The 26871-nt window shown below is 46.3% G+C and overlaps 1 protein-coding gene across 2 annotated transcripts in view; it reads left to right on the top strand.

The window, feature by feature from the left end:
• The first annotated feature begins 7975 nt into the window (after positions 1-7975).
• The window catches only part of LOC135904732 (uncharacterized), an 80643-nt gene continuing 61747 nt past the window's right edge, over positions 7976-26871 (top strand). The window contains exons 1-4 of one of the 2 annotated variants that reach the window (XM_065435669.2): positions 7976-8075; positions 8965-9021; positions 21151-21189; positions 26577-26591. In XM_065435669.2, coding sequence (XP_065291741.2) covers positions 9018-9021; positions 21151-21189; positions 26577-26591 — 58 coding nt within the window. In that variant the 5' untranslated portion in view covers positions 7976-8075; positions 8965-9017. Of the gene's footprint in view, positions 8076-8257; positions 8283-8964; positions 9022-21150; positions 21190-26576; positions 26592-26871 lie in introns of those variants that run through there. The other variant, XM_065435670.2, reaches the window with a different exon arrangement.

The following is a 26871-nucleotide window of genomic DNA, read 5'->3' as shown; positions in this document are numbered from 1 at the left end:
CAACCCTATTTACAAGTCCCGGATGCAAGAAATGTGACTAACAGAAAACTGGAAGCCTTACCAACGTTATCAGTGCATGTTTGGCAGGTTTACACCTCAGGCAGTCATCAATATCAGGAAAGTTCATTTCACGATCACACATTTTGGACAGAAGCTTCTTTGCCAAGTGTAGCCGATAGAACATTTTTGACATTTTATTCTTGAATCGAAGCTCTACCTGCACAATGATCTGAAAGCCTAAAACAATAGTTTTTACAGTAGCAGCAACAGTATTGACGATACCATTAACTGTTGATGCTATGAGACACAATATCCAAAGCAATAACACAACCAAAACAATAACTTTGCAGCTCATTCATGAAATATATTTCTAGTGCTCACTCAGACTTGTACTCTGAGAATCCTAGCACACCACCTTGTGGAACCCCAGTTCCGTGGGTGAAAGACCTTGACAAGGCATGGCCTACGCTAGCACGAAATGTGCCGTTAGAAAGGAAACTTTCAATGATACTTAGCATACTCCCGTGGATACCGATAGCGGAAAGGTCTCTAATAATGCCAAAGTGCCATGTGGTGTCATATGCTTTCTCCAAATCAAGAAATACGGAGAGAAAAAACTGTTTATGTATGAAGGCATCCCTTACATTTGCCTCAATGCGGACAACGTGATCTACGGTCGATCTGCCTTCTCTGAAACCACACTGGTGAGGATCTAGTAGTCCATTGCTCTCAAGGATATAGATTAGGTGCCGCTTTATGATCTTCTCAAACAGCTTGCAGAGACAGCTTGTCAAAGCGATAGGTCTGTAACTACAAGGTACGGACAGGTCCTTACCTTGTTTGAGTATGGGTATTATTATAGCTTCTTTCCAAGAAGACGGAATATATCCGGCGGCCCACAGGACATTAAAAAGTTAGAGGAGTGCTTTCTGTGTTTCAGGATGCAAATATTTGACCATTTCATGTATGATACCATTAAAGAAAGGCGTCAGGCAGGGAGATACGATCTCTCCAATGTTATTCACAGCGTGTTCACAGGAGGTATTCAGAGACCTGGATTGGGAAGAAATGGGGATAGAAGTTAATGGAGAATACCGTAGTAACTTGCGATTCGCTGGTGATATTGCATTGCTTAGTAACTCAGGGGACCAACTGCAATGCATGCTCACTGACCATGAGAGGCAAAGCAGAAGAGTGGGTCTAAGAATTAATCTACAGAAAACTAAAGTAATGTTTAACAGTGTCGGAAGAGAACAGCAATTTACAATAGGCAGCGAGGCACTGGAAGTCGTAAGGGAATACATCTACTTAGGGCAGGTAGTCACTGCGGATCCGGTTCATGAGACGGAAATAATCAGACGAATAAGAATGGGCTGGGGTGCGTTTGGCCGGCATTCTCAGATCATGAACAGCAGGTTGCCATTATCCCTCAAGAGAAAAGTGTATAATAGCTATGTCTTACCAGTACTCACCTACGGGGCAGAAACCTGGAGGCTTACGAAAAGGGTTCTACTCAAATTAAGGGCGACCCAACGAGCTATGGAAAGAAGAATGTTAGGTGTAACGTTAAGGGATAAGAAAAGAGCAGATTGGGTGAGCGAACAAACGCGAGGTAATGACACCTTAGTTGAAATCAAGAAAAAGAAATGGGCATGGGCAGGACATGTAATGAGGAGGGAAGATAACTGATGGTCATTAAGGGTTACGGTCTGGATTCCAAGGGAAGGGAAGCGTAGCAGGGGGCGGCAGAAAGTTAGGTGGGCGGATGAAATTAGGAAGTTTGCAGGGACGGCATGGCCACAATTAGTACATGACCGGGGTTGTTGGAGAAATATGGAAGAGGCCTTTGCCCTGCAGTGGGCGTAACCAGGCTGATGATGGTGATGATGGTCACCACCTGGTGCTGAGCTGTTACAACAAGCAAGAGAATTTTTGAGCTCAGCTAAACTAAACGGGCGGTTGTAATCTTCATAATGGCCACATTTCCGTGCAAGGGGCTGTCGCTCTGCACTTTCTTTGTGCTTGAGGAATGATTGTGTGTAATGAGATGCACTGGAGATATAGGCAAAGTGTTCACCGAGGCAGTCTGCCTGGTCTTCCAGGCCATCTCCTTGGGTACCTAATAAGGGCAGCGGGTTCGTCTCCCGGCCGTTTAGTTTATTTACCCTATTCCACATCTTTGCCTCGTCTTTGTAAGAATTTATCCCAGATATGTACCACTCCCAGCTCTCTCTCTCTCTTAGCACGTCGACGTGTTCTCCTGCCTTGTGATTTGACCTGTTTAAAATTAATAAGATTTTCAGCTGTTGGAGAATTGCAAAGCAATCCCCAAGCTTTGTTTTGATTTTTGCGTGCTTATCGGCATTCTTCATTCCATCAAGGGATGCGACAGTTCTTTGCCAGGCCGTTACATTGCTTATTACATTTCGTTGCAGCGTCAATAATAAAACCAGTTAGGTATGCCACAGCATCGTCTATATTAAAATCAGAAATGTCGTCTTCACCTAAATATGTGAGTTCTCGAAACAGTTCCCAGTTTGCTGACTCGACGTTCCATCGAGGGAAATGAGGCGAGCATGCATCTGGTTTTGTTAGATTTAATGTAATTGGGAAGTTGTCTTTGATAATGACGGAGAAGCCGGCGATTACAATTAAGGAATTGGCAATGTTGCTTACTGATGTATGAGGCAAGGTTGACTCACATGTATCCGCTCTGAGAGATGAGATGCAAGAGATTAGGCGATCCTTCATTTTCTTAACCCTCACTTTGAAAGTTTCAAGGCAACGATTGACGATATGAAGAAAGAACAAGCGTTGCTAAAAAAGAAAATAATGAACTACGAAGTAAGCTTGAAAGCACCCGCTATGAAATAATCGAGCTGGAGCAATATACACGACAACAAAATTTGGAAATCAAGGAACTTCATTTAAAGCGAAGCGAAAACCTCGTCGAAGTATTGAAATTTGTTTGTCAAAAGCAGGACATTTTTTCATGAAACAGATTGTGATGTGATTTATCATGTTCCTAGTCAAGCCAAAGATCGGCCAAATGTTGTAGTTAAGTGCATGTCTCGTTCTATTCGAGAACGCATATATAAAGGATTGAAGAAGGTAAAGCTATGCCCTCAGGATTTTGGATAAGATGGCCCAGCGGATGTATACATTAACGAGCCTCTCTGCCCTGAAATGAAAGCACTATTAGGGAAAGCTATAACCAGGAAAAAGGCAAATAACTGGAAGTTTGCCTGGGTTGCAAACGGAAGAATTCTTGCCCGAAAGGCTGCGAATGCACGGGCCGTCAATTTTTTTTTCATCGATACACTCATTCTCAGGGCCATTCTCATATTTCTCAAATAGTTAAGTATCCGGTATTACGTGAGTGTCTTTGCTCTTTAGCTATAGATTCACAGAAAAATGCAAATCAGCAATTTCACAGTTTCAGCAAAGCATTGTGTGATGCATTAGCACAATCGTCAAGCACCTTAGAAAAAAGATATTATAGCACACCTATCTGTCCTTGGATGACGAAAGGACTGCTAAAATTAATAAAGATAAACGCTTTTGGCGCACTAACGTAAAGCCACATAGGGGTAAGAAATATTATGAACAAAAATTTCGTGTTTCTCGAAATATAGTAACTAGCGCTATACGTATTCGTGAAAAAGAGTATTACACTAATTCAATAGTCGTAATTCTGGTAATTCAAAGGCTACATGGCGCATTACCAACTCGATAATTAAGCCATCAGTTAGATAATATACAATGCCACACTTCCACAGGGGCCTTAAAGCATTGTATTGATATAATGTGCAAGCCATTAGAAAAAATTCAATCTGTCTTTCTATATTGCTACCTATCCAGACGTATTAAAGATCGCTAAGGTTATTCCAATTTACAAAAACGGGGACCATATTTTGTTAGAAAACTACCGTCATATATCTGTCTTAAGTTGCTTAAACATCGCCGTTGAAAAACTTACCGCCCGATGAATTACTTCATTTATTAAACATGAACCAATTTGTCTTATTGCCAGCATGGTTTTCATGCTAAAAGATCGACAAACACAGCAGTATTAGCTTTGTCTGACTACATAAATTGTCACTTGAACAACAACAAAAGTGTCCTAGGCGTATTTCTAGATGTACGAAAAGCATTTGACGCTGTAGATCATGACATACTGCTAAATAAGTTAGAATGCTATGGTTTTTGAGGTCTAACTCTTCGATTTTTCCGCAGCTATCTCAATACCACAAAACAACTAGTTGCTATTGCAGATACCAAATCCAACGTTTCTGGCATTGTTACAGGGGTCCCACAAGGCTCAGTACTGGGGCCAATATTTTTTCTTTATTTGTGAACGATATTCCTGATGCCTTAGAAAACTTCTCTGCTATGATGTATGCAGACGGCACTGTTTTACTCTGTGTGCTAGACTCCTTGCACAAAACATTTCAAGCGGCTAATAATGTACTTCGATGCGTTAAGCAGTGGTTCGCGTCAGATAAGCTCCCTCTAAGTTCCAAGAAAACTAAATATATTCCCTTTACTTCTTCGTGGAAATCACCTCTAAGAGAATGTCGTTCCCTTTTTGTTAAACCATAATATGCTTGAGTGGGTGAGTTCATTTTTATTTTCATTATCAGTGAAATCCCATTATCACTCACTGCTATTATCTGCATAGGGTTTTCATCTCGCTGGTGTACATATATGTTTTTCTTTTTCACTTGCAGTGTATGGTTACTACATACAAATTCCTTTCTGTAGATTTCTCGTAGCTGTTACACGTACCCTGCCTTGTGTTTATAAATGAATATTTATGTACATAAGATTTATTTACACTTTGTCGTTTTGCGGTTATGACTATGAATAATAACTAGCATGGATCCCAATTAGCCTTGAGCTAGGGATTCAGGTGTCCTGCACAATATTTCCTATGTACTTTTCCCATTTTGTATACACATCATCAACTTGAACTTCAGCAACAACTAAAATGTAATAATTAACTTTTTATGGACTGCAGTTAGTGTATGTTAATTTGTATTCAAAAGTTAGAGGCAGTCGTGTTTCTTGAAATGAAAGTCGCTACCAAATTTTAAACTGTCATGTAAATTGCACTATCTGGCTAAACAATCGTTACTGGTTATCACTGTAAGAAATTGCCAAGTGAATGTGTCATTTATATCAGGTTATACTATGTATACGTGCAAATCGTGCATATATGTATGGCTTACTTCTGTGTGAATTATTAATTTTCTTCTTCATAAGTGAAACGTGAATTTATCCTGTGTATAGGTAGTAAAATGGTGCTTAACCTTTTATTTAATGGACAAGCCACTGGCCGTTTAGCTTATCGGTCCAGTTATTGTGTAGTAGTTTAATCTTTGTAACTCAATAAAAGATTTCGGCCTGTAGAAAGAGATGATCGCAAACCTGCTTTGTAATTCGCCTCATTTTGTTCCGCAAGGAAAAGAGCTGTGCAGCCCGCTAGATAAGCTTCACAACCGTCCCCTAACGGAACAGTGAATTCTTGGACACTATTCACATTTTACATCAAGCCTGTTCCTCCAAAACCGCTATTTTGTGTGTGTGTGTGTTTGTGTGCACGTGTTTCTTTTCTTTCATTTTCTTAAGCATCGGAGCGGAATTAGACAACAAAGCACACTCATCAGTTGCTTTACTCGGGCTTGTGCGTACAGAATAATTTCATATCTTCTATTTTCCTCATATTCTCTACACTTTCTCAGTGCTCGTTTGCAGAGTAGCCGAGTGCACAGTGAATCTGGTTAGCCTCTGTGCATCTGAACATTTTCTCTTTGTCTCTCTCTCTCTGTCTCAGACAGGGGCGTTCTCTGAAAGCTTTAAGCTTCGAGACACTGCATGACCTAAAACCGGTATTTTTTCCCACCGTCTTACCTGTAAATATAATTTTGACGTTTACTCGCATTACTTGTTCCTGTTTTATCCAAATTTGTTCTTCGATTTCCTCAACAATGTTTCCATGCCGTTCCCCCTCCCTATGCAGAGCAGCTTGTCAGCGGTCATATGCACAGCGGCAAAAATATAGGCCACTCAGAGTCACTCGCATGCCGTGCATAGTTGGCGAATCCGCGGAACGCACTTCATTGCGTCCCCCTTCAGAGTGTCCAGACTGATGGTTCAACTGCAGTTTGAAAACAAAATTCAAGTACAAATACTCTAATGCAGCGAATGCGTTCTCATTTTGTCCGGCATCGTGTACGACACATACGGTTTCACAAGCAGTGCATATTACAACCTCAAATAATTAGTCCCAATATTTCCAAACATCTAATCTTTTAATAAGCAACACCAAAGGAACAGAAGAGAGAGAGAATAAACATTTTTATTGGGTGAATGCAGCTTTGGAAAGGCGTCCTCAGTCCAGAATGCATTGAGCTCGGGCCGCGTCCTGGGCCCTCGCAATCAGCCGTAGCTGATCCTCGAGGTCGGAGCTGGCCAGGGCTCTCTCCCAAAGCCCGTTAGTGGGGTAAGGGTTCGGAGGATTTAATGGCGCCGCTCTGCGACCCCCTACTATGTGCCTCAGGGACTCGGGCTCTGCGCAGAAGCGGCGTCGCGAAGAGAATTTTGTACAGGCTATGAGGCGATTTCTGGTTGGGTGGGGAAATGTATTAACCTGAAGAGCTTGGAGGAATCGCTCCTGCTCTCTAGGTAGTGACTTGTGTGGGGGTGAATATGTTCTGCGGGTTAGCTTGTAGTGTTGTGTGATGTCTTGGTATGATATTAAAAGGTGCATGCGCTCGGGATCAGATTCCTCGGCGTCACTCGGTGGGTCAGATCTCGAGCCACGTGATTGGCGACCTCGTTGTCAGGAATGCCGTGATGAGCGGGCGCCCAGATGATCATGACTAATCTCGTTGGCGGCTTTTGATTGATGATCTGGAGCGTAGTGGTATGAATTCTGCCGCTATCAAAGTTGCTGCACGCCTGTTAGGAGTCGGTCACTAAGACTTCAACCTCTGTTTGGGAGAGCGCGAGTGCTATGGCCGCTTCCTCGGCTTGGAAGGGATAGTTTCGTGTGAGCAAAATGCTTCTGCGATGTTCTTTGTTGACGACTACGGTGGCTGCTGTGGCTGCGCGTCTGGGGTAACAACCCACGTCCGTGTAGGCTGTAGAGGTTAAAGTCCCGTATCGCTTGTGTATGGCCAGGTCCCGGGAACGGAACTCTTGCGCGGTAACAGCAGTCACGGTATGCGCCACCTGCTGTTGCTGCAACTGGTTGCTGCCCGTCCATTGTGTGACTCGCACCCACTAGGAGAAAGGGGCCGTGAAATGGGTGAATTATTCGAAGTTGTATGCAAAAATGGATTTTTATAACTGCTCTAAGGTAAGGGCAGCTGAAAGGCGAACCTGCGTGTTCAATTGAAATCAACAATAACCAAGTGAAAAGTTAACAAAAGAAGAAAGGAAAACTTACAAAATTTAACCGGGCATATGGTCGTTTGACCTCGTGCTTATTTGGACAGCGGAGAAAACAACCATGTGGCTAAATCCCAAGGTAAGGGGCCCAAAACAAAGAAAGACAGGTTCTCTTCAGAAAAGGCTATGCCTTCGAAGACTTTCCACCTCTGGTTTCTTCCCAAAGTGCCCTTTCTTTTCAACCTATATACGCATGTAAAATAAAAGCAATTGTTGACAGTCCCCCGGCACCCATCCTGTCTTCCGTCTTCTCCATTTCTTCAGCACTGTGTTCTACCATGCATGCATACCCCCCTCCCCCAAAAGCTCTCCTTCAAACCTTAAACCTTCGAAGAGTTTGTTCAAGCATTTTTTCTTGCAGCACTAAAGCGGTGAAAAGACAGGGGGAGACGTGAACTGCGCCTTCCTTACGTTTATTCCCTTAGCACATATATAAAATCTATCCGACTCTTGGGCAAGACCCCTGAGTGGATATGTGCCAATGAATTTAAGGTCATCATCATCATTATCAATTAATAGAATAGACGGAAGCGCTCATGCGCCGGCCTAAGAAGACGAAGCCTACCAAGCGCGTGCTCTCAATCGAACCGTTGAACGCTGTCAGATCCCGGAGATTTCAGGTGAGCCGCCGTCTTTAACCTAGGCTAGGGTACCGATGCTGCGTGAGTGGTCGCGTCTTGTCCACAGCGTCGTGTTGTCCCTGTGGCAGAGGAAAAGATGCTGCAAGGAATAGCTTGAAGAAACCATGGTTTAATGAAAGAGATGGGGACGCGCGCTAACTTCAACAGATACTATTCAGAAATGTACTATTTTGTCGAAGAACGAAGGTACTTTAACATGATTGCAGCTGAAGCCGCGAATATTATGTTGCTGTGTGCTCTGTGCGCAAGCTTCCCTTCTTTATTTTCGCCTAAAGGAAGTGTTATCTTATTTGAATGGATGTCCATTAGAGTTTCGCACATAGCATTAGTGTGTGTGTGTATATTGAAGTTAGCTTCCTGGTTCCGTGTATACTATTCGCACTAAGTATTGCATTGTCTTATCGACAAGACCGAATCTCTGCCATTCTCGGGCAAATGTACCACGCGTGACGCCCGCAATAAGAGAAACAAGTGAAGACCCCGCTGCCTCGGTGCTATGAACCTCTGTCAGGGCAATTATGAACGAACCTTGATGTCTTCCTACTGCTTTTCTAACCAATATTTAACAAATAACTACTAGACCGTTTATGCAGCTTTGAGTCATGTTGCCAATCATACTCACAGGGAACGCCGATCTAGCCAATCCGAATTAAGTGAATCTCTGTCCCTGTCACCTGTATGGATGACGGATGGGAAATGAAGTTCAAAGTTATTCTCGCAGTGGCGACACCTTTTAACTCTTAGGCGCCTATCGTTACTCGCCAACCGTGTGTTTCATTTGTTCCGAACAAACTCTGCTGCAGGAGCAGACGTTCCTGCACTTCTGGTGTTTGTCTCCTGAAGCAACACTTCACTTTTTATGTTGCAGGTTGATCAAGCAGCCAGACCTCTGTATAGGCAAACTTCGAGTGCACATTCAACATGGGTAAGTTGGTTCTCAGCGTCACACGCACACATACACGCGCACGCAAAGGCACACACAGGCACACACACACACACACACACACGTGCATGCAGGCACGTACACACACGTTTCCGGTTGACATATACTACTGTTTTTTTTTCCTTTGTACCAATAAAAATGTATTGTGGCATATATTGCACAATTAGGCCTCTCCAGGTAAATTTTCCGACAAGCTGGAAGTTACGTGCTCGAGGGGTCGCAATTTTCCGGTCGCTAACTAAAGATATTATTTACTTCTAAGTTATTCACTGCCTTGCGAAATTGAAGCTGAGGAGCATAGTGCCGCGATGTCTGCTTAGCGCAGAAATACTAAAGCTAACGTGATTTCTGAGATATCTCGTCTCCCAACTGTGATAAAGCACTGATTGGTGTTACAGCTAAGACTATCCTTAGCTCTTTAGCACTCTCTTCTCGTAAAACGTTAAGAGACCAATTTACTTCTCAGAAAGCTTTGAATTCCGATATGTCAAATGTAGTTTTGTTTTATGATTTGTTATAAGCAAACGTGACTTGACTATTGGCCGACTTAATTTTGCAATGAGCCTTAACACGAGTTAATAAAACGTTAATTGGTGAATGCTTCTTATTCAGCTACTTTGATGTTGTGAATCGCAACCCAACCAGTGTCCGTCTCTTCAAACAATTCCCTTGAAAAGACCGAATTGCACAATCTCTCACAGGCAGCAAAAAAAGAGGGATTGTTGGAACTAAGTTGCTGTTTTCCCTGATCCGTACAATTAGGTCTGACGTAGACCTGCGTGCTTCTATTGTGACTTGCGTATCGTGCAACGCCGCTTGTTACGTCGATGGCAGGTGCGCTTTTATCGTATCGCGCCAACAGTTCGAACAGTGCAGATTGCGTCACTCAAGTTTTCGTGGCTTCGGGCCTGCACCGTGGTCTGCATTAGCAGCGGCATCCACGTTTGGCCACCTTTTGTTTATGGCGGCCTCAATATTAGTTTTTTCGTTTACCGCAAGAGGCGGCTTGTGGCTGGGTCTGCCGCTACCAGAATTACGTCATGAGCCGACATGGAAGCCGGCCAGCTTCAGGCGAAACGCGTAGCAATTTCTGACTCGTTTTTGCCCCCTTTACGAAAATGTGTGCGGACGTTCATTATCTTGGTCATCTTTTTTTTAGATTGGCAGTCAATATCTAGGCACGCACCTTGTCACTGGCTTAAATTGGCTCGGCTTCAAGTAGCTCTTCTATCTGTGTTGTACTTCACGTCCCGAAACGATTCAAACATTTGTGAGGTTCACAGCCCTACGAACGTTCCAAAAACGCCTCAGTGTGTCTTTTCTGAAGCTGAGAGACGCTGTCGTTGTGTTATGCACGCCGACGGCAGCGGTCGCCTCGTAGGTGGAGCATTTGCCTCGCATTCGGGAGGGACTGGGCTCGAATCCTGGTGCCGCTGGAATGCCACCGGTTTGGATTATGGGTACAGATGGTTCCCATCCCGGTGCTTGGCTACTTGTTGGGCTTGTCATCTGGAAAAGGGGATCAATTAAGATCATTAGATGTGGCCTCTCTGGGAGCGCTCGTCTAACCACTGACGTGTTGTTCGTTATCTACCGTTGCTGCGGGGTAAAATAGGTGCAAGAGCACTCCATGCCGGATACTCGCTCATTAAGGCACCTAAATGTTTGGAAAGGGGTGTTTCTCTCCCCAACATTAGTGCGTCGCCTCTTAGTCGGTGATTTTGGATGCCAAACGGGGAGCTGATGCGGCCCGAAATGCTTCGTGTAAAGGGAGAAAATGGCTCAAATATGGCTACCCATTTGGCTTGGTGCAGGCAGGCTGGACATCACTATGTCGGGTCATGACGCAGTTTCCGTTTCATTCCGATGGCGGAAGTTTAAGGCAGACATAGCCCTAAACTGGCTCCTGTGCTAAAGAATACGCTAGTGACATGCAAGGCTGATTTTCGCCCGATGTCGAGAATTTACTTGTTTGTTTGGCAGACTCCGTTGGTGTGCCAAGAATGGTATAGCTGCTGTGCAAAATGTGCACGCCGAATGCTTGGACAAATCGGCACAGTCTCATCACCTATAGAGGAAAGTTTACTGAAACAAGGTTTGGGCACGGTCTGGTTGGTATTCTATTGTTTCAAACATCACTTACAGCGCATACATAGACAAGGGACCAAAAGAAAGACTTGTATTCGTCGTTCCTTTGGTCCCTTGTCCATGTATTCGCTGTAAGGGATGTTTGAAGCAAAGTTTAGTTCGGGCGCTCTGCCCTAAATACATGAAAACGGTGAAGTCTTCTTTCTTGGCTACCGCTGCACCGAATGCAGTAAGTTTAGCAACACTGAAAGGAAAAAATGTAAGGTTAGGAAGCGTAATTTCATTGCCACAGGAATTATTGTGCTGTATAGCGCTGTTTCCTCCGTGTACAGTTCGCCAAGTCAGGTGCAAGGAAGCGCTTTTGGCCGCGACCCTTTGGCTTCTTGTATAAGTAAACTAAATGAATAAATAAAAAAATGAGATTATATGTCCACTTCAGGCGAATGCTCGCCGCCGCCGTCATCGTTATGTTCCGTATAGAGTCCAAGGACGGTAACATCGTCGCCACGTGCCGTATGCTGTATGGGCGAGTGAAATCGTGAGACGGTGAGCTGACGATCGTGGCCTAATCTCACGTGTGCGACGGAGGAAAGCGGGGAGGAAACGCGCCGTCTTCCGTCTCCCGAAGGCTCCGGGGAAAGGGGAGTGAAGGGATGTGGAGTCATTCTACTCCGGTGGTTGCTGCATGTGGCCGACCCCGCGTGCCATATCTTGACAGCAATCTGCTATGCGTGGACAGAGTCTAGGTTGGCCAAAGGCGCCGGCGGTCATAGCTGCGTGCGTGCTGTGTTCTTGCCGCTCAGATTGTGTTGAAGCGATAGGCAGCACTTCGCTCGCTGCTTCTGCCGCACGTCCTCATGCAGCCGTTTTGACAGCGTCTTGCCGCGGTTATATAGTGTGGTGGGTTCATGTAGACTGTGCGCGGGTTATATCATGCTTGTTAATTTAGTAAGCGAATGTTTACAAGTTTATACGGCCGATAAAGGTACTGTCCTCACTTAGTATAGTTGTCTACTAATTTGCTATCGCGATGCATGCTTCGCGTTTTGGGAAAACAACCAATTTTTTATCTTGGCCTAAAATTTGCGAAAACACCCGTGTGCTTAGATTTAGGTGCACGTTAAAGAACCCCAGGTGGCCAAAATTTCCGGAGTCCTCCACTACGGCGTGCCTCATAATCAGAAAGTGGTTTTGGCACGTAAAACCCCAAATATTATTATTATTATTAAAATTTCGAGAAACAAGACTACCAAGTATGGAACACTGTAAATCTGCAATGAAAAACGGTATCGCAAATTTGGAAACTGCACCTAATACTACGTCTGAAGCCGAGAAAATTTATGTATCACAGAGTGCTTTGGAACATGAAAGAAATTGTTAGTAAGACTTTTGCAAAACCCTTCTGAACTTTGCAACAAATTGACGTAAGCAGTAAAGTTATATACAGAATTTGTCCGCTTTACGTGATCTAGCGGATTTATTTAATGGAAATGCAATGTCTGCTTTCGATGCTGAGGTACGCACTTGTAAATTTCAAGCTTCCGTTATTTTAAATTACCAATAATTGTTTATTTCTTGTAAAATCAAGGTTCTAAATAAAACTTCCTCTTCCTAATGTCAACAAAAAACTTTCCCTTTCAAATGCAACACATTTCTTTAAAATCGATCAAGGTAATGTCTCACAAAATCACTGGTACGTTTTGAAAGTATTTGAATAGGTGACGTTGGAATTGGTCTCGAGCTAAAGTATTCTCTTAAGCCCTCAGCGAAGTGGCAGAAGCCACTTCGCTGAGGGTGCTTTGCAACCCTAGCGCCAATAATTTTTCACTAGATGAACTCATCGGCAGGCGGGGAGCGGTCTTCAAAGCCATCCTCAAAAGTGTGTCGGCCTGCTTCGTCTCGGACTGAGTGAGGTGGTAGTACGGCTGGCTGTACGTGACTGTGTGGTTACCCCGGCCTCGCCAGACTCGTAGGAGCTCAGATTTCTCGGGGGAGCATTGCAGTCCCCGGTGGCTGACGTATTCTTGGACGAGATTTGCTGCAGTTCGCAGCCGTTCTTCTCTTTCAACGAGGGACCCTGTGGTGGTCCAGAGTGCTATATCGTCTGCGTAGATTGCGTGACGAAGACCTGCTAGGTCCCGCAGTTTGCTTGCGAGATCGATGATGGCGACGTTGAACAGCGTGGGAGATACGACAGCACCTCGTGGTGTGCCCTGTCAGGATTGGGGGCTCAATCCCATCGTCCGTGGTCCTTTGCCAAGATTGGAGTACGGCATGAATTCGAAGGTAGCTGGCCCATGCCGTCGTCCAACCTATTTACGCTGAGATCGTTGATGAAGTGAAGAACTGTTTCTCATCGAGAACGAGGAAAAGGGTTTATTTACAGAAACTAAATCAGTCTAACATGACTGCTTGAGAAAAAGAGAATTAGTCCAACAGGACTGCATGAGAGAAGTGACTCAGTCTAACATGACTGCTCAAGAGAAGTGTCTCAGCATTCGCACAACCACAGTTTTCATACATTCGATCCGCCGGTCCTACGAAGCGGCGACTGTTCGTTTACTCATCACCAACGCGCCGCGGCTCTGCAGAACAGTTTACGTACACAAAGGCAACCGCGCTCTGATGCCCGACGACGGCGTTGGCGGGTGCCGTTCCGGGAACTATCGTTGCCGATCGAGGGTCGCTCGTTGTTCCGTGCCACTCCGAACCGTGAGAAGCACAAAAATACGTCGTTCCCGCGGCAGCTTGTCCAGGCGTGTCAAATCAGCTCCGCGTTGGGGAACTCCGGAATCATTGTTCACGCACCGAACTAGTTCCGTCAGAATGTCGAAGGGGCTGGAGGAAGGCGGCGGATTCCAGCGCAAAGGTCGCTTCTTTGAACGCCTCCCAGCTGCAGCGATGGAGAGGGAGAGGTGCGCGTCGTGTCGCCCTGTCGTAACTGTGTGGCAATCTTGTTTCACAGCTCGCCATTCTTGACAGCGCCTCCATGGCCCGGAAAGTCTCGACTGTCTAGCGCTGACAACCGCTAGGCAGGAAGAGAACGGCTGCTGGTCAGGGGGGGATTGATGTCTTGGCTCGCAGCGACCACTTGTGCATTGATGTCACCGCCCCAAAACATCCAACAAGGACAGGCAACTGCAAAATGAACCCCACAACACGGCTCTGCGCCGAGATGACGTGCATTGGCTCTCACTTTAGACTCGCTAGGCTTCAAAAAAAACAACAACAACATAAGTGCAGAAACAAAAAAAAATGCTACATTTCACTATGCCAATTTCTGAAGCAAATTCCTGCTGACAAATTCAGCAATTAATGGAGGGAATTCTGCTGAATGAGAGGGGATTTTCTTCGCCTAAAGAAAAGCTAACACTAGTAACCCCAAAATTTAGGCGGGACCCTCAAACGCAGAATTCAAATTAGCCTGCTCAAACCATCCGCATTGCTATGCAACTTTCCCTTCTTATATCTAACGGAGAAGTTGTACTCTTGGAGAGTGAGGCTCCATCGGAGCAAGCGGCCGTTTTTGTGTGACATTTGACTGAGCCACGTCAGAGGACAGTGGTCGGTCTCGAAGATGAACTTCGCTCCGTACAAGTAACACGACAACTTCTGGGCGGCCCAAACCAAACAAGCGCATTCCTTCTCTGAAGCGCTGTAGGCTTCCTCTCTTACATTTAGTTTACGGCTGGCGTAGAGGATAGGATGCTCCTCGTTATCGTCGCCGACCTGACTAAGTAGCACGCCCATACCTCTGTCGCTTGCGTCGCATTGAACTATGGATTCCTTTGTGTAGTCTGGCGCGCGAAGCACAGGGCGAGAAACCAATAGCGTTTTCAAACTTTGGAAAGCGTTCTCTTTGTCCTTATCCCAGTGTACGTTACTCGGTGCTCCCTTTCGGAGGGCGTCTGTTAATGGACTTGCCAATTGCGAGTAATTCGGAATGTACCGTTGATAGTACCCCACAAGTCCCAAAAATGAACGAAGGTCCGTTTTCGTGCGCGGCTGAGAAAATTCTCCAATCGTAGCTATTTTCAGCTCAGCCGGCCGTCTCATGCCCTGACCGACAACATGGCCCAGATAAGTAACCTGCGAACAACCAAACCTACACTTTTCCGCTTTCATCGTTAAGCCGGCTTCCCTCAACCGTGAGAACACCTGTTTGAGGTGCGATACGTGTTGTTCCCAGCTGTCCGAAAAAATGGCCACATCATCAAGATAAGGTAAGGCGAACTCCTGCAAGTCCTTTAGGACAATATCCATTAACTTAGAGAAGCTAAACGGCGCGTTCTTCAGCCCGAAGCTGAGTGCGAGAGGGCGAAAAGTGCCTACAGGCGAGATGAATGCGGCATAGCGGCTGGCACTTTCTGAAAGGGGAACTTGCCAGTACCCCCGCACGAGATCTATAGTTGAAATGTATTTAGCAGCGCTAACTATTTCAATTCGTTCCTCAATGTTGGGTATCGGGTACAGCTGATCCCTAGTGATGGCATTTAACTTCCTGTAGTCAACACACGGACGAGGGTCCTTGTTAGGGGTTTCTACGAGTATTAGCGGTGACGTGTAGTCACTCTCAGCGGGCTCAATAACTCCCAACTCTAGCATGCGCTGTATCTCTGCCTCCATAATCTCTCTCTGTCTTGGAGACACCCTGTAAGGTTTTGATCTTACTGGTTCGGTAGAGGTCAGCTCAATTTCATGCGTTATCAGATCGGTTCTACCCGGCCGATCGCTGAATCTGTCGAGATATTCCCCTAACACCCCTTTTAGCTCATCTAGCTGCTCGGGTTTTAGAGCGTGCGAGCTTACCGAGTGCTCTACTATTTCTTCTAGGCCGATTTCAGAGTTGGAGGTCGCCCTATATTCGTCAAACTTGGTACTAGTGCCATCCGGCTCTTTGACGGTATAGTTAACGACTCCGCTCCGCTCTACATACGGCTTCATCAAATTACAGTGATATATCCTCACTTCCTTCCTGCGACCGGGCATTCTCAAAGCATAGTTAGTATCTGAAAGTTTGTGCAACACTTTAACGGGCCCGTCCCAGTGAACTTCAAGCTTGTTCTTTCTTGAAGGTTTGAGGATCATTACCTGGTCTCCGGCGTTAAACGTACGAAGCCTCGCATTCTTGTCATAATAGAATTTGGCGTTCTTTTGAGCTAGTGCCATGTTCTTTCCGACTAGTTCTTGGGTTGCGCTTAGCCGCTCCAGTAAATTTAGCACGTATTCGACCACGGTTGGACTCTCCCCTCTTTCCTCCCAGATCTCTCTTAACATTCTCAGTGGAGACCGGAGTGTCCTCCCATACACTAGTTCTGCTGGTGAGAACCCTGTCGCCTCATGTGGAACCGTTCGCAAAGCAAACAAAGTTGCCGGCAGACAGTTCTCCCAGTCCTCCTTGTGCTCGTAACAGAGCGCACGCAAAACTCGCTTAAGCACCGAATGCCACCTCTCTACACTGTTTGACTGAGGGTGATAGACAGTACTGTGTATTAACTTTACCCCGCACCTTTGCAAGAATGTGGAAGTCAGTGCGCTCGTGAATACTGACCCTTGATCTGCCTGAATTTCGGCTGGAAACCCAACTCGTGCAAACACTGTCAAAAGCGCGTCTACTACTTCGGTGGAGCTGAGCTCTTTCAAAGGGATTGCTTCTGGAAACTTGGTAGCCGGACACAGCATGGTAAACAAGTACCTGTAGCCTGATTTTGTTTTTGGAAGAGGCCCTACCGTGTCTATTACAAGTCGTCTGAAAGGCTCTGTTATTAAGGGCACTACCTTCAGTGGAGCTTTCCATGTCTCTCCTGGTTTACCAGAACGCTGGCAGGCGTCGCATGATCTTACAAAGTTTTCTACATCCTTGAAACAGCCAGGCCAGTAGTATTCCATAAGCAATCTTTCCTTTGATTTGTTTATGCCTAGGTGGCCGGACCACCCATTTCCATGACAAAGACTCAAAAGGTCCTGCCTATACTTAGTAGGTATGACTAACTGATCTAAAATCCTACCCTTTCGATCTCTGTAATGCCGATACAACAATCCTCCTCTCTCATGTATCGTTACGTTGCGCCTAGCAATGCCTTCTTTAGCTGTGTCATGTAATTTTGCTAAGCTCTCATCATTCTTTTGCTCAGCTGCCAGTGACTCTCTATCCACGCGTAAGAGTTGATCAAAGTTCTTTGAGGCCGGTGATAATAACGACCCTGTCTCGCTTGTGAGCGCGTCTGCTTGCTCTTCCTGCAGGCTAGAACTCTGACACTCTAGTGCTACGCTCTCATTGAGCTGGTCAGCTGGCAGGCTCTCCTCAACTGTTCTTTTGTCCCTCGGGCCTAGCTCGGATTCGGGTATTGAAGTTATCCCCTTTTCTGCTTCCGCTGGAGGAGCTTGAGCATTTTCAGCCGAAAGCGCCGCGATCTTACCAGCTTGGCCTCGGGTCAATGCCTGTACTATGCCCTCTCCCAGTTTGAGCCCTCTGTCACGCAGTAACTGATTCGAGCGATTCGAAAAGATGTAGGGATACTGCAGTGACAAAAATTTGGAAACTGCAGCCTCAGTCTCTAGCTCCCCGAATGGTCCACTGATTTTGACTTTGGCCATGGGCAGACACAAGCTGTGTTCTTCTACAACCTGTTTTATCCATGCTACTTCTCCGGTGAAGTCATCTACCATCACGTAAGACGGATGGACAATGTCCAGCGTGGCGGCACTGTCTCTTAGCACTCGGCATGGTTTTCCATTAACTTGCAGGTCGTGGAGATATGGACTTAAAAGTTCCATATTCTCATCTTTTTCCTCCACGTAGGAAAAAACTACGCTAGACTTCTCGCAGTTTACAGCTATATGTCCCAGTTTGTGGCATTTGTAACAGCGAATTGGTCTAACAGATTCGAATTTTCTTTTCTGTTCCTTTTGTGCGGTTTCTCCGTTAAGTTTCTCCTCGCTCTTTTCTGCGGGCTTTTCCGCCATGTCTACAGGCTCTGATCGTCTAGTTTGCGCACCCTTTTTGAACGGAAATGGTTTCCGCGGTCCATTTCGACCGTCCCAGTTTCCCTCCTCGGCGTTCAACTTTCTACGGGTTGCGTACTCTTCGGCTAATTCAGCCGCCCTTTCCACAGTGTTTACATTACCTCTGTCTTGCACCCACAGTTTCACAGCTTGGGGGATGGTTTTGTAAAACTCCTCTAGACACATGCATTCAATGATCATGTCTCTGCTGTCGTACGCTTCCGCGCTTTTAAGCCACTCGACTAGGTTGGCCTTTAAGCTATATGCAAACTCCGGATAGCCCTCGCTATCTTTCTTGCCTGTGCTCCTAAACCTTTGCCGATAAGCTTCGGCTGAAAGGCGGTATTTCTTCAGGAGACTAGCCTTAACTTTTGCATAATCATATGCATCCTGCACACTCAGTCTGGCGATTACTTCCGCCGCCTCACACGGCAACATAGACAGCAACCGCTGTGGCCATGTACTCGGGCCGAAGTTCATCTTCTCGCAAGTCCTTTCAAAATTGCTTAGGAACAAGCCTATGTCGGTCCCGACCTCAAATGGCTTTAATAGCCTGTCCATGCGGTACGATTCTGCCTCACTTGATCGACCCAGAGCGCCTTCACTTCCTTGAGGCTACTCCAAACGTTTGCTTTCAAGTTCAAGTTGCATTTTCCTTAACTGAAACTCGCGATCTTCATCGCGTTCCTCTCTCTCTCGTTTTTCTCTGTCCCGTTCTTCTCTTTCTTTTTCCCCTTTCTCTCTCTTTTTGAGAAGTTCCAATCCCATTTCAATATCTTGCTCACTGGCCTGATTGGAAATTAGCTCCAATAATTCCGATTTGAGCATTTCCTTGCGTACATCTAGGCCCAGTTCCTCACCAACAATCAACAACTCGTCTCTCAGCAGTGTCCTTAACTCCATGACTGCTGCTTTACTGCCTTGATTCTGCTCTCTAAATCTAGCTAGGAAAACACAACCTAGCTAACACACAACAATCTAGCTTCCCTACTGTTCTAAACAGAACAACCACAAAATGAAGCCTAGAGAGTCAAAGCAAAAACCAAGCACTCACCGCAGATACAGCACCATGTCGCAAAGTCCATCTCACCGCTGTCAGCCAGTTGTCAGGATTGGGGGCTCAATCCCATCGTCCGTGGTCCTTTGCCAAGATTGGAGTACGGCATGAATTCGAAGGTAGCTGGCCCATGCCGTCGTCCAACTTATTTACGCTGAGATCGTTGATGAAGTGAAGAACTGTTTCTCATCGAGAACGAGGAAAAGGGTTTATTTACAGAAACTAAATCAGTCTAACATGACTGCTTGAGAAAAAGAGAATTAGTCCAACAGGACTGCATGAGAGAAGTGACTCAGTCTAACATGACTGCTCAAGAGAAGTGTCTCAGCATTCGCACAACCACAGTTTTTATACACTCGATCCGCCGGTCCTACGACGCGGCGACTGTTCGTTTACTCATCACCAACGCGCCGCGGCTCTGCAGAACAGTTTACGTACACAAAGGCAACCGCGCTCTGATGCCCGACGACGGCGTTGGCGGGTGCCGTTCCGGGAACTATCGTTGCCGATCGAGGGTCGCTCGTTGTTCCGTGCCACTCCGAACCGTGAGAAGCACAAAAATACGTCGTTCCCGCGGCAGCTTGTCCAGGCGTGTCAAATCAGCTCCGCGTTGGGGAACTCCGGAATCATTGTTCACGCACCGAACTAGTTCCGTCACAATGTCGAAGGGGCTGGAGGAAGGCGGCGGATTCCAGCGCAAAGGTCGCTTCTTTGAACGCCTCCCAGCTGCAGCGACGGAGAGGGAGAGGTGCGCGTCGTGTCGCCCTGTCGTAACTGTGTGGCAATCTTGTTTCACAGCTCGCCATTCTTGACAGCCCTTGTTGGGAGGGTGGTACACTGGAGTCTGGATCTCTCCCATCTTCAGCTGCGCCGTGCAGTGGCTCAGGAAGCTCTGAACATAATTGTACGTTCGCTCGCCGCAGTTGGTGTTGGCCAGCCCTTCTAGGATTCCTTGGTGGCTAACGTTGTCGAAAGCCCATTTGATATCGATTGCTAGGAGGAAGTATTCGCGGCTGCGAGAAACGTTACTGAGCACTTCTTCCGTGATTTGGAGTAGCACATCTTGTGTAGACAGGCCTGCGCGGAAAGCGAACATGGTGTCCGGCAGGCGTTTGTTATCTTCCAAGGGGGCACGCACCCGCGTCAAGCCTTTTCAGGGCTTTTTATCCGTGCCCCTAATCATCTCAGGATGTTTGAATGAACTGATTTGATTTGATTTTAGTAGCCGATTGAATTAGACCGATTCCCACTTTACTAACGTTATACAAATGACATGAAGCCAAGGTGGGGACTACGATTGCCGTTATGAAGCTTAGAACAACGTTTATTGGGGACCTTAAAGGGTCACTAAAGTGAGAAATGATTTCTTCTGCATCAGTAAATTACCTTTCTACAACACCAAAAACACCACTCTTACAACAATAAGACCTTTGGTAAGCCAGAAAAAGCGCAAGAATGAGATATGGGTGGCGACGTCTACTTGAGTTCCCACACCGCGTGGCTGTGACGTCTCGAATTTTGATGGCGTCTCCTGGCGACTACTAATTATATATAGCGGTAGAGATTAACTACATTGTGTTCTGAAGGGACCAAATATTAAACACGGCAAGTTTCGGAAACCTTTACTCAGCCAACGCGGCCCAAATGCGGAAAGATACTTTGGAATCCCTGAGGTCACGCTGACGTACCGGCGCTGAGGTATCGGCGCGATATTCGAATACTGATACTTGGACCTTCATTTTCTCATCTAATAATCAAACTATTTTTTTGAAATGACTGCCTGCAGGGTTCTCAAACAATGCTTCATTAACTGAATTATTGTTTCTCTTTAGTGCCCCTTTAACGTTTCTGCTCATAAGAACAGAGTAAGAAAATGCAGGCTAGGTTATGGGTACGTAATGTGCACATGTGCGGTAAACGCAAAGGAGGCACAAATAATCCACGCTCGTTTCTCCTCGCAGCGTCGGAGATTGCCATTGCGTCCGAGCTGGAACCAATCCGTAAGTATCGCAGCTTTCAGGCTGAATGACGAATTATGTATCTCTCTCTCTCTATTGGAACGTGAACTCCTGCCGCTAACTTAATCGAGAACTTACATCTCGCGAAGCGTCACGCACACATGCAGGCGCCTTAAGGGACGGCTTATGCACAATATGCGCAGCCCTCTGCACGCCTTCCGCACGCGTGCGGAGTTTGCAGAAAATTGCATTGTCGTTAACAGACGTATAAGTATAGGTTTACACTGCTCAGGCGGACCCAGGCTAAACCGAAGTTTCGCGCTTGTGAGTGACATGTGCAGTTTTCTGCATTTCCGCACACGTGCGAGAGGTGTTCGGAGGGCCACGCGGATTGAGCATAAGTCGGCTCTAAATCTAGCGCGCTGTGCCTTCTTGGTTGGTCAGTAGCTACAAGTCCCCTCTCTTCAGGTCGCTTTCCTTTCACTCTGTCTCCTTTGACGTGGCGCCGCCAACTTCAGTGCGCAGCAACAGGCGATATTCGGCAAAGGGTAGGCAAGTGCTTTAAGTGCAAAGGGTAGGCAAGTGCAGTTGCTTTAAGCACCAACTGAAACAAAATTTTACTCGGCATAAATTGGTTTGATGAGTACTGTATATTAATTACTAAAGCAATCTTAACAAAGTGGTCCGGCGAGGGATCGGAGGACTTGTGCGTGCACAGAAACTTTAGACAACGGTTTCATGCATGCATTATATATCAAAGAAACTGGGCACAAGGACGACGTAAAGATGTCAATAGGAAGTATTTGGTTGACGACTATAGGGCGTGACGGAACGAGACTAGAAAGGAAAATCTAGGGACAATTTTCAGGAAATGGTATATCGCTCGGTGTGATTTCTTATTTCTAACGTGAAAAAAAAAACGCCTTCTGTACAATTCACTATCCTCAGAAACTACTGTGAGGCTATTTAGCCGACCTTCAAACAGTGCGAGATTAGGCGCAGAGTACTGATTGCGTCCTCGATGCAATATATTGGCCTCGCCTACGTCGCGATACCTCAGCTCTGATCAACTCGAAGACTTATGCAGCATGGATACATAATCAAGCAACATGTCTTCATCGCGCCTTTCCTCGACATAATGCGTGATGACGGGGATTGTGGCGTGTGGCCGTGACAACAGGAAATGTTTGACCAGCCAGCTTGGAGTGATGGTCATTGTGTGGTAACAACAAGAGGAAAATTAATGATGGCGATTACGGAAGAAGACCGTGTGCTATGAACAAGGAAGCGGCGTGCTTAGAGCGTGAGTGGGTGAGAGCGAGCGGGAGGCTCGTACGGCAGCTCACTGACCGTCGGTCGAGGCTCGGGCACTGGCGACCGGTTGTCCTGCTACCGTGCGGACCTGGGCTGAGAACTCGCTCGTGGTTGTGCTCTGTATTGCACCAGCCGGCTGCTGTCGCAGCGGCCTGGTGCAGTGCTTCGTGCGCGGAACCGATACGTCCCAGGAGTAGGTGGCTCGTCTTTCGCCTTCACAGCAGTGGCCTAGTGCTCTGCCGGCCTGCCCCTGTTTCCACGTCGCGACCAGGTGCGCCGTGGTGGTGTCGGCGTAGGACGTGGCCGTCGCAAGCAACTTACCAGCTGCGCTGAAGATTTGGAAGGCGCATCGACACAGCGGAAACGACAACCGTCACGGGCGCCCGCAGCAACGACGCACATTATTCAGACGGACAGGCTTCGTCATAACTCATACTCTAGCCTGCGTGCACGTAAAGCGTTCTGCACCCTGCCAACGCGTTCCTTGTATATATTCAGTGTTGCATGTAAAGGGCTGCTGCGCTCTGTCGGCTGTGTAATTATTAAAGGTATCCTGGACGCAAAGGCAACAGCCAGTTTCCTTCACAAAAGGAAATGTATTGAAGAGGTGTTATGTGCATGAAATATTTGAAATATGCATACGAAAGTTGTGAGAGAGAGAGAGATAAAACTTTATTGTGTCCTTGATGGGGTTAAGGGGTGGCGAGGGTCGGGAGACTAACCCCCAATCCCCCCCTGTGAAAAGTTGTGAAAGGCGATGCTCTAACGGTCCGCAGGGTAATCTCCAATTTATGTAGTCGCACGTAGACATAATAGTTTACGGCGCGACAATTTGCATCCGATACGAGCAAAGTAGTATTTATGGCTGTTAGCCAAAGCGTAGCGCAGCGTTACCTTTTTATTTGTACTACTAGCTGACATTAAACAGCGACAGTCTTGATGCAGCATAGGCCTATGTAAGTCGCACGCAACGAGTCACCCCTGTTAAGAACGGCCAGCTGCAGTGCAAAGTTTTGCCAACCCGTCGCGACTGTGGAGGCAACATCCCGGGAGCATCGCCGCCAACCTCTAGCCTCGGCGTGTCTAAGTCGACTTTGTGTCGATATCAATACGCGCGTCCTCCACTCTCCGTCGCTTCAGCTAGGATGCGTTGTGACTGAAGGAGTTCGACGAAGCAGGCTTTGTGCGCAACACGACAAAGCGGACCTGAGGTCCTATATGGGCGGGGGAGCTGCCATGGGAACGCCGACAGACACTCCTTCCCACGCACCGACCAAGACGCAAGACAACGCGCTACACGGAACGGCTCCCGAGTTCTACGAAGCCCCTCTGACATCGGCTCCGGACCATCGCCCCTGTGTGTATGCGTGTGTGCGTGTGTGTGTGTAAACCGTACCGCGAAGAGGCGGCTAGTTTGCGATGACTGAACGAACATTCGCATCCCCTTGTATCGGGAGAGGACCGAGTGTTTGAAAACCGCTCTTGTGCGGCTGCTCAGGACACTCTGTCTCAAGCAGTCATGTTAGACTGATGTACTTTCTCAAACAGTCATGTTAGAGTCATATAATTACTGTAAATAAACCCATATTCCTCGTTCTCGATGAGAAGCAGTCCTTCCCTTCATCAACGTCCTCAGCGTGGATAAGTTGGACGACGGCATGGACCAGCTACCTTCTAATTCATGCCCGACTCCAATCCTGACAACGGATCACGTGCAATGGGATTGAGCCCCCAATCCTGACATCACGCCCCCCTAATATGTTCTTCAAATGTGCAGTAAAATATAGAAATGTAGAATTATCTAGTTGTATACAACTAGGAATAACGCACATTCTCTCTCAATTCTCCTCGTTTTACTAAAAATACCATACTGTGCCTTAGCTGGGGCCGAATTCCCAAAGCCTTTTGTTCGTAAGTGCTCTCTGCCATTGGCCAGAAAGCGATCGGTATTAATATCTCCAGCATCAGGATTGACTGAAGCTTTCTGTTACGGACAATTCTAGCGTAAGACTTTTTTGTGAATACGAGCAAACATGTGTAAGTACCGCCACTCGTCTTGCATATCGGCCTTCCACAAGGCAACCAATCAGCGCGCGTACGAAGCAGACTACTGACGCCACCTGGTTTCATATACGCGAAGTAGTCCCAGCACTGTGACATTTCTGCCTGCCTTCCGATGTTTTAAGCATGACCAAAGGCGCCCTTAACCAGCGACTAGTGCATGCTGTCAATTTCCTCATGGCAAGCCTTGCTTCTGTTTCACACGAACTGTCTACACCGTTCTGCAACTATGGGCGGTATGAGTGTTAGGTCGCAAATTATCTAACCTGCAATATATTTTTTTTGATTGCGGGTAGGCTGCGCGCTAACCAGACATTCAACCTGTCACACCATTGTGCTTGGATCTGACTACCAAAACGTCACGAAATCATTAAACTGGCCTCCATGTTATTGTAATAAACAAACTATGTCGCCTTATTGTACATAATCTGGTTACTCGAACCAATTCTTTAGTCGTCTTCCACCTTTATTCACATGTTCATTGGCTACTCCCTCTTCTTCGGCTCCTAACATTGTGCATAGTGTACAGGTTATGTTGCCATTTCAAATAGTGTGATTCACGAGGGTCTTTGGCTGCAGTTAATCATCTCTAGGGGGAGAAGGAGAGCGACACGTCTATGGTAACGGATCCATGTCGGGGCCGTATCCACCGGTAGCATCTGCCAAACGTTTACATGTGCTTAGCTGGTACAGTAAATGGCTAAAGGCTAGCGGCTAAAGGCTAAATAATAGCGAGAGCACGACGCACCTTATGTGCCTACATGTGCTGTGTCGCATCTCAGGGTTCCTCATAGTTTGAATAACAGTCTTTCCTAGAGTTTAAGTTACATCGTGAGTAACAAAAGCCGTGCACTCTTAGCTAAGATATGATTTCACCTAAGCGCGCTTTTAAAGAGTAGCTTCGGCAACATGAGATCCACCCTGCACATCGCGCAATAGCGATAACCTCGAATCACTTCAAAACAGCTCAATAATTGATAACATAAAATGTTTATATGCACGTTAATTAATAACCGTTGAGAAAATTAAACCCGTTACACGCGATAACGTGGACGCAGTTCGGCGCTCACTGTATTTGATAACATAGAATCAGTTCAGCACTCTCAATTACTCATAACCTGAAAACAGTTCAAAATGCACATTGATTGATAACCTGGAAACTCGTCAAAGCACACATTTATTTATAATCTAGAAGCCCTTCAGTACAAACATTGATAATGTGAACTCCACACTTGCGTTGATAGTCAGTTACGTTCAGTGCGATTGCTGACAGGAACGGCTTATTACATGACGCAGTAGGAAGACGTAGTTACCCTACATTTTCTGCGTCGCTAGCCATTTTATCGTTGTCTTCTAAGCGCCTTTTTTCGTTTATCTGTGGTACTTGCGTGTTTAACGACATTGTTACACTCATTTTCTTAGTCGTTGTTTGTATTCCTCGATAATACCTGACCATTTCCCTCGGACCAACAGTGGTAGATATCTCAGGCTAAAGCCAATGCTTCGAGAACGGGCTGCACTTGTCTTCGCCGGGATAGCAACTGCTCGACTTCTCTCACCGTGTACTTGCCCTCCTCCACAAATTGGGTTAGGTAGAGTGAACCGGAGTGTACATAAACAGTGCCAGGGAAAGAAGTTGCCCTTGTCTCGGAACGTCGGATCCCACCCGAGGCATTCCTTGTTCTACCAATATTGAACATCCCAAGTCTTATTCAAACAAACATACGGCGCAAGCTAAATGCAGTCAAAGTACACATAGAGTACGGGTGTCGTAGGTGTTCTGCGTTCGCGCCTAGCTTGCGCCGCATATTTTCTTAAATATTACACTACCAAATAGCTGAACACCAAGATTATACTGCAAGTCTCCAACTTGTCTTGTTTAAACCAGTTTGTCCTTCATTTATTTCACCTCGCCATGAGGATACTTCTATGGTTAATGGCAATAATGATAAACTCCGAGGGGTGCACGCAGAATGCTGCAGCTTCACGTCGCGGACTGTGTATTACGCGACCCGTTTCTGTACGCGTGAATATCATGTATCTTTCCTTTTCAGCCGTGCCGTCAGGGAGTAAGTACATGCCCATCCCATACCTTGTCTTTCTTTCTTTTTTTTTTTACTCTCGTCAGTCTTCCTAGATGTATGTGCGACGGAAGATCGCTTGCCGTTAGTATTAGTTTTTTTTAATATAATAAGAAAAGCAGAAGTTGATGGCGCGTTGTCTCTGTCACTTTTCGAGCGTTTTCTGAGTTATTTCATCTTTGGAATTTCTGAGCGTGCTAGTGATTTTCATGGCGGCATTTTTGCAAATCGCGACCCTTTTGGTCGCCATCGATACGTTTTCAAACCC

The sequence above is a fragment of the Dermacentor albipictus genome, chromosome 7 (genome assembly GCF_038994185.2).
Source record: "Dermacentor albipictus isolate Rhodes 1998 colony chromosome 7, USDA_Dalb.pri_finalv2, whole genome shotgun sequence".
Classification (NCBI taxonomy): domain Eukaryota; kingdom Metazoa; phylum Arthropoda; class Arachnida; order Ixodida; family Ixodidae; genus Dermacentor; species Dermacentor albipictus.
Note: the sequence above shows the minus strand (reverse complement) of the source record. Positions and strands in the feature narration are given on the sequence as shown.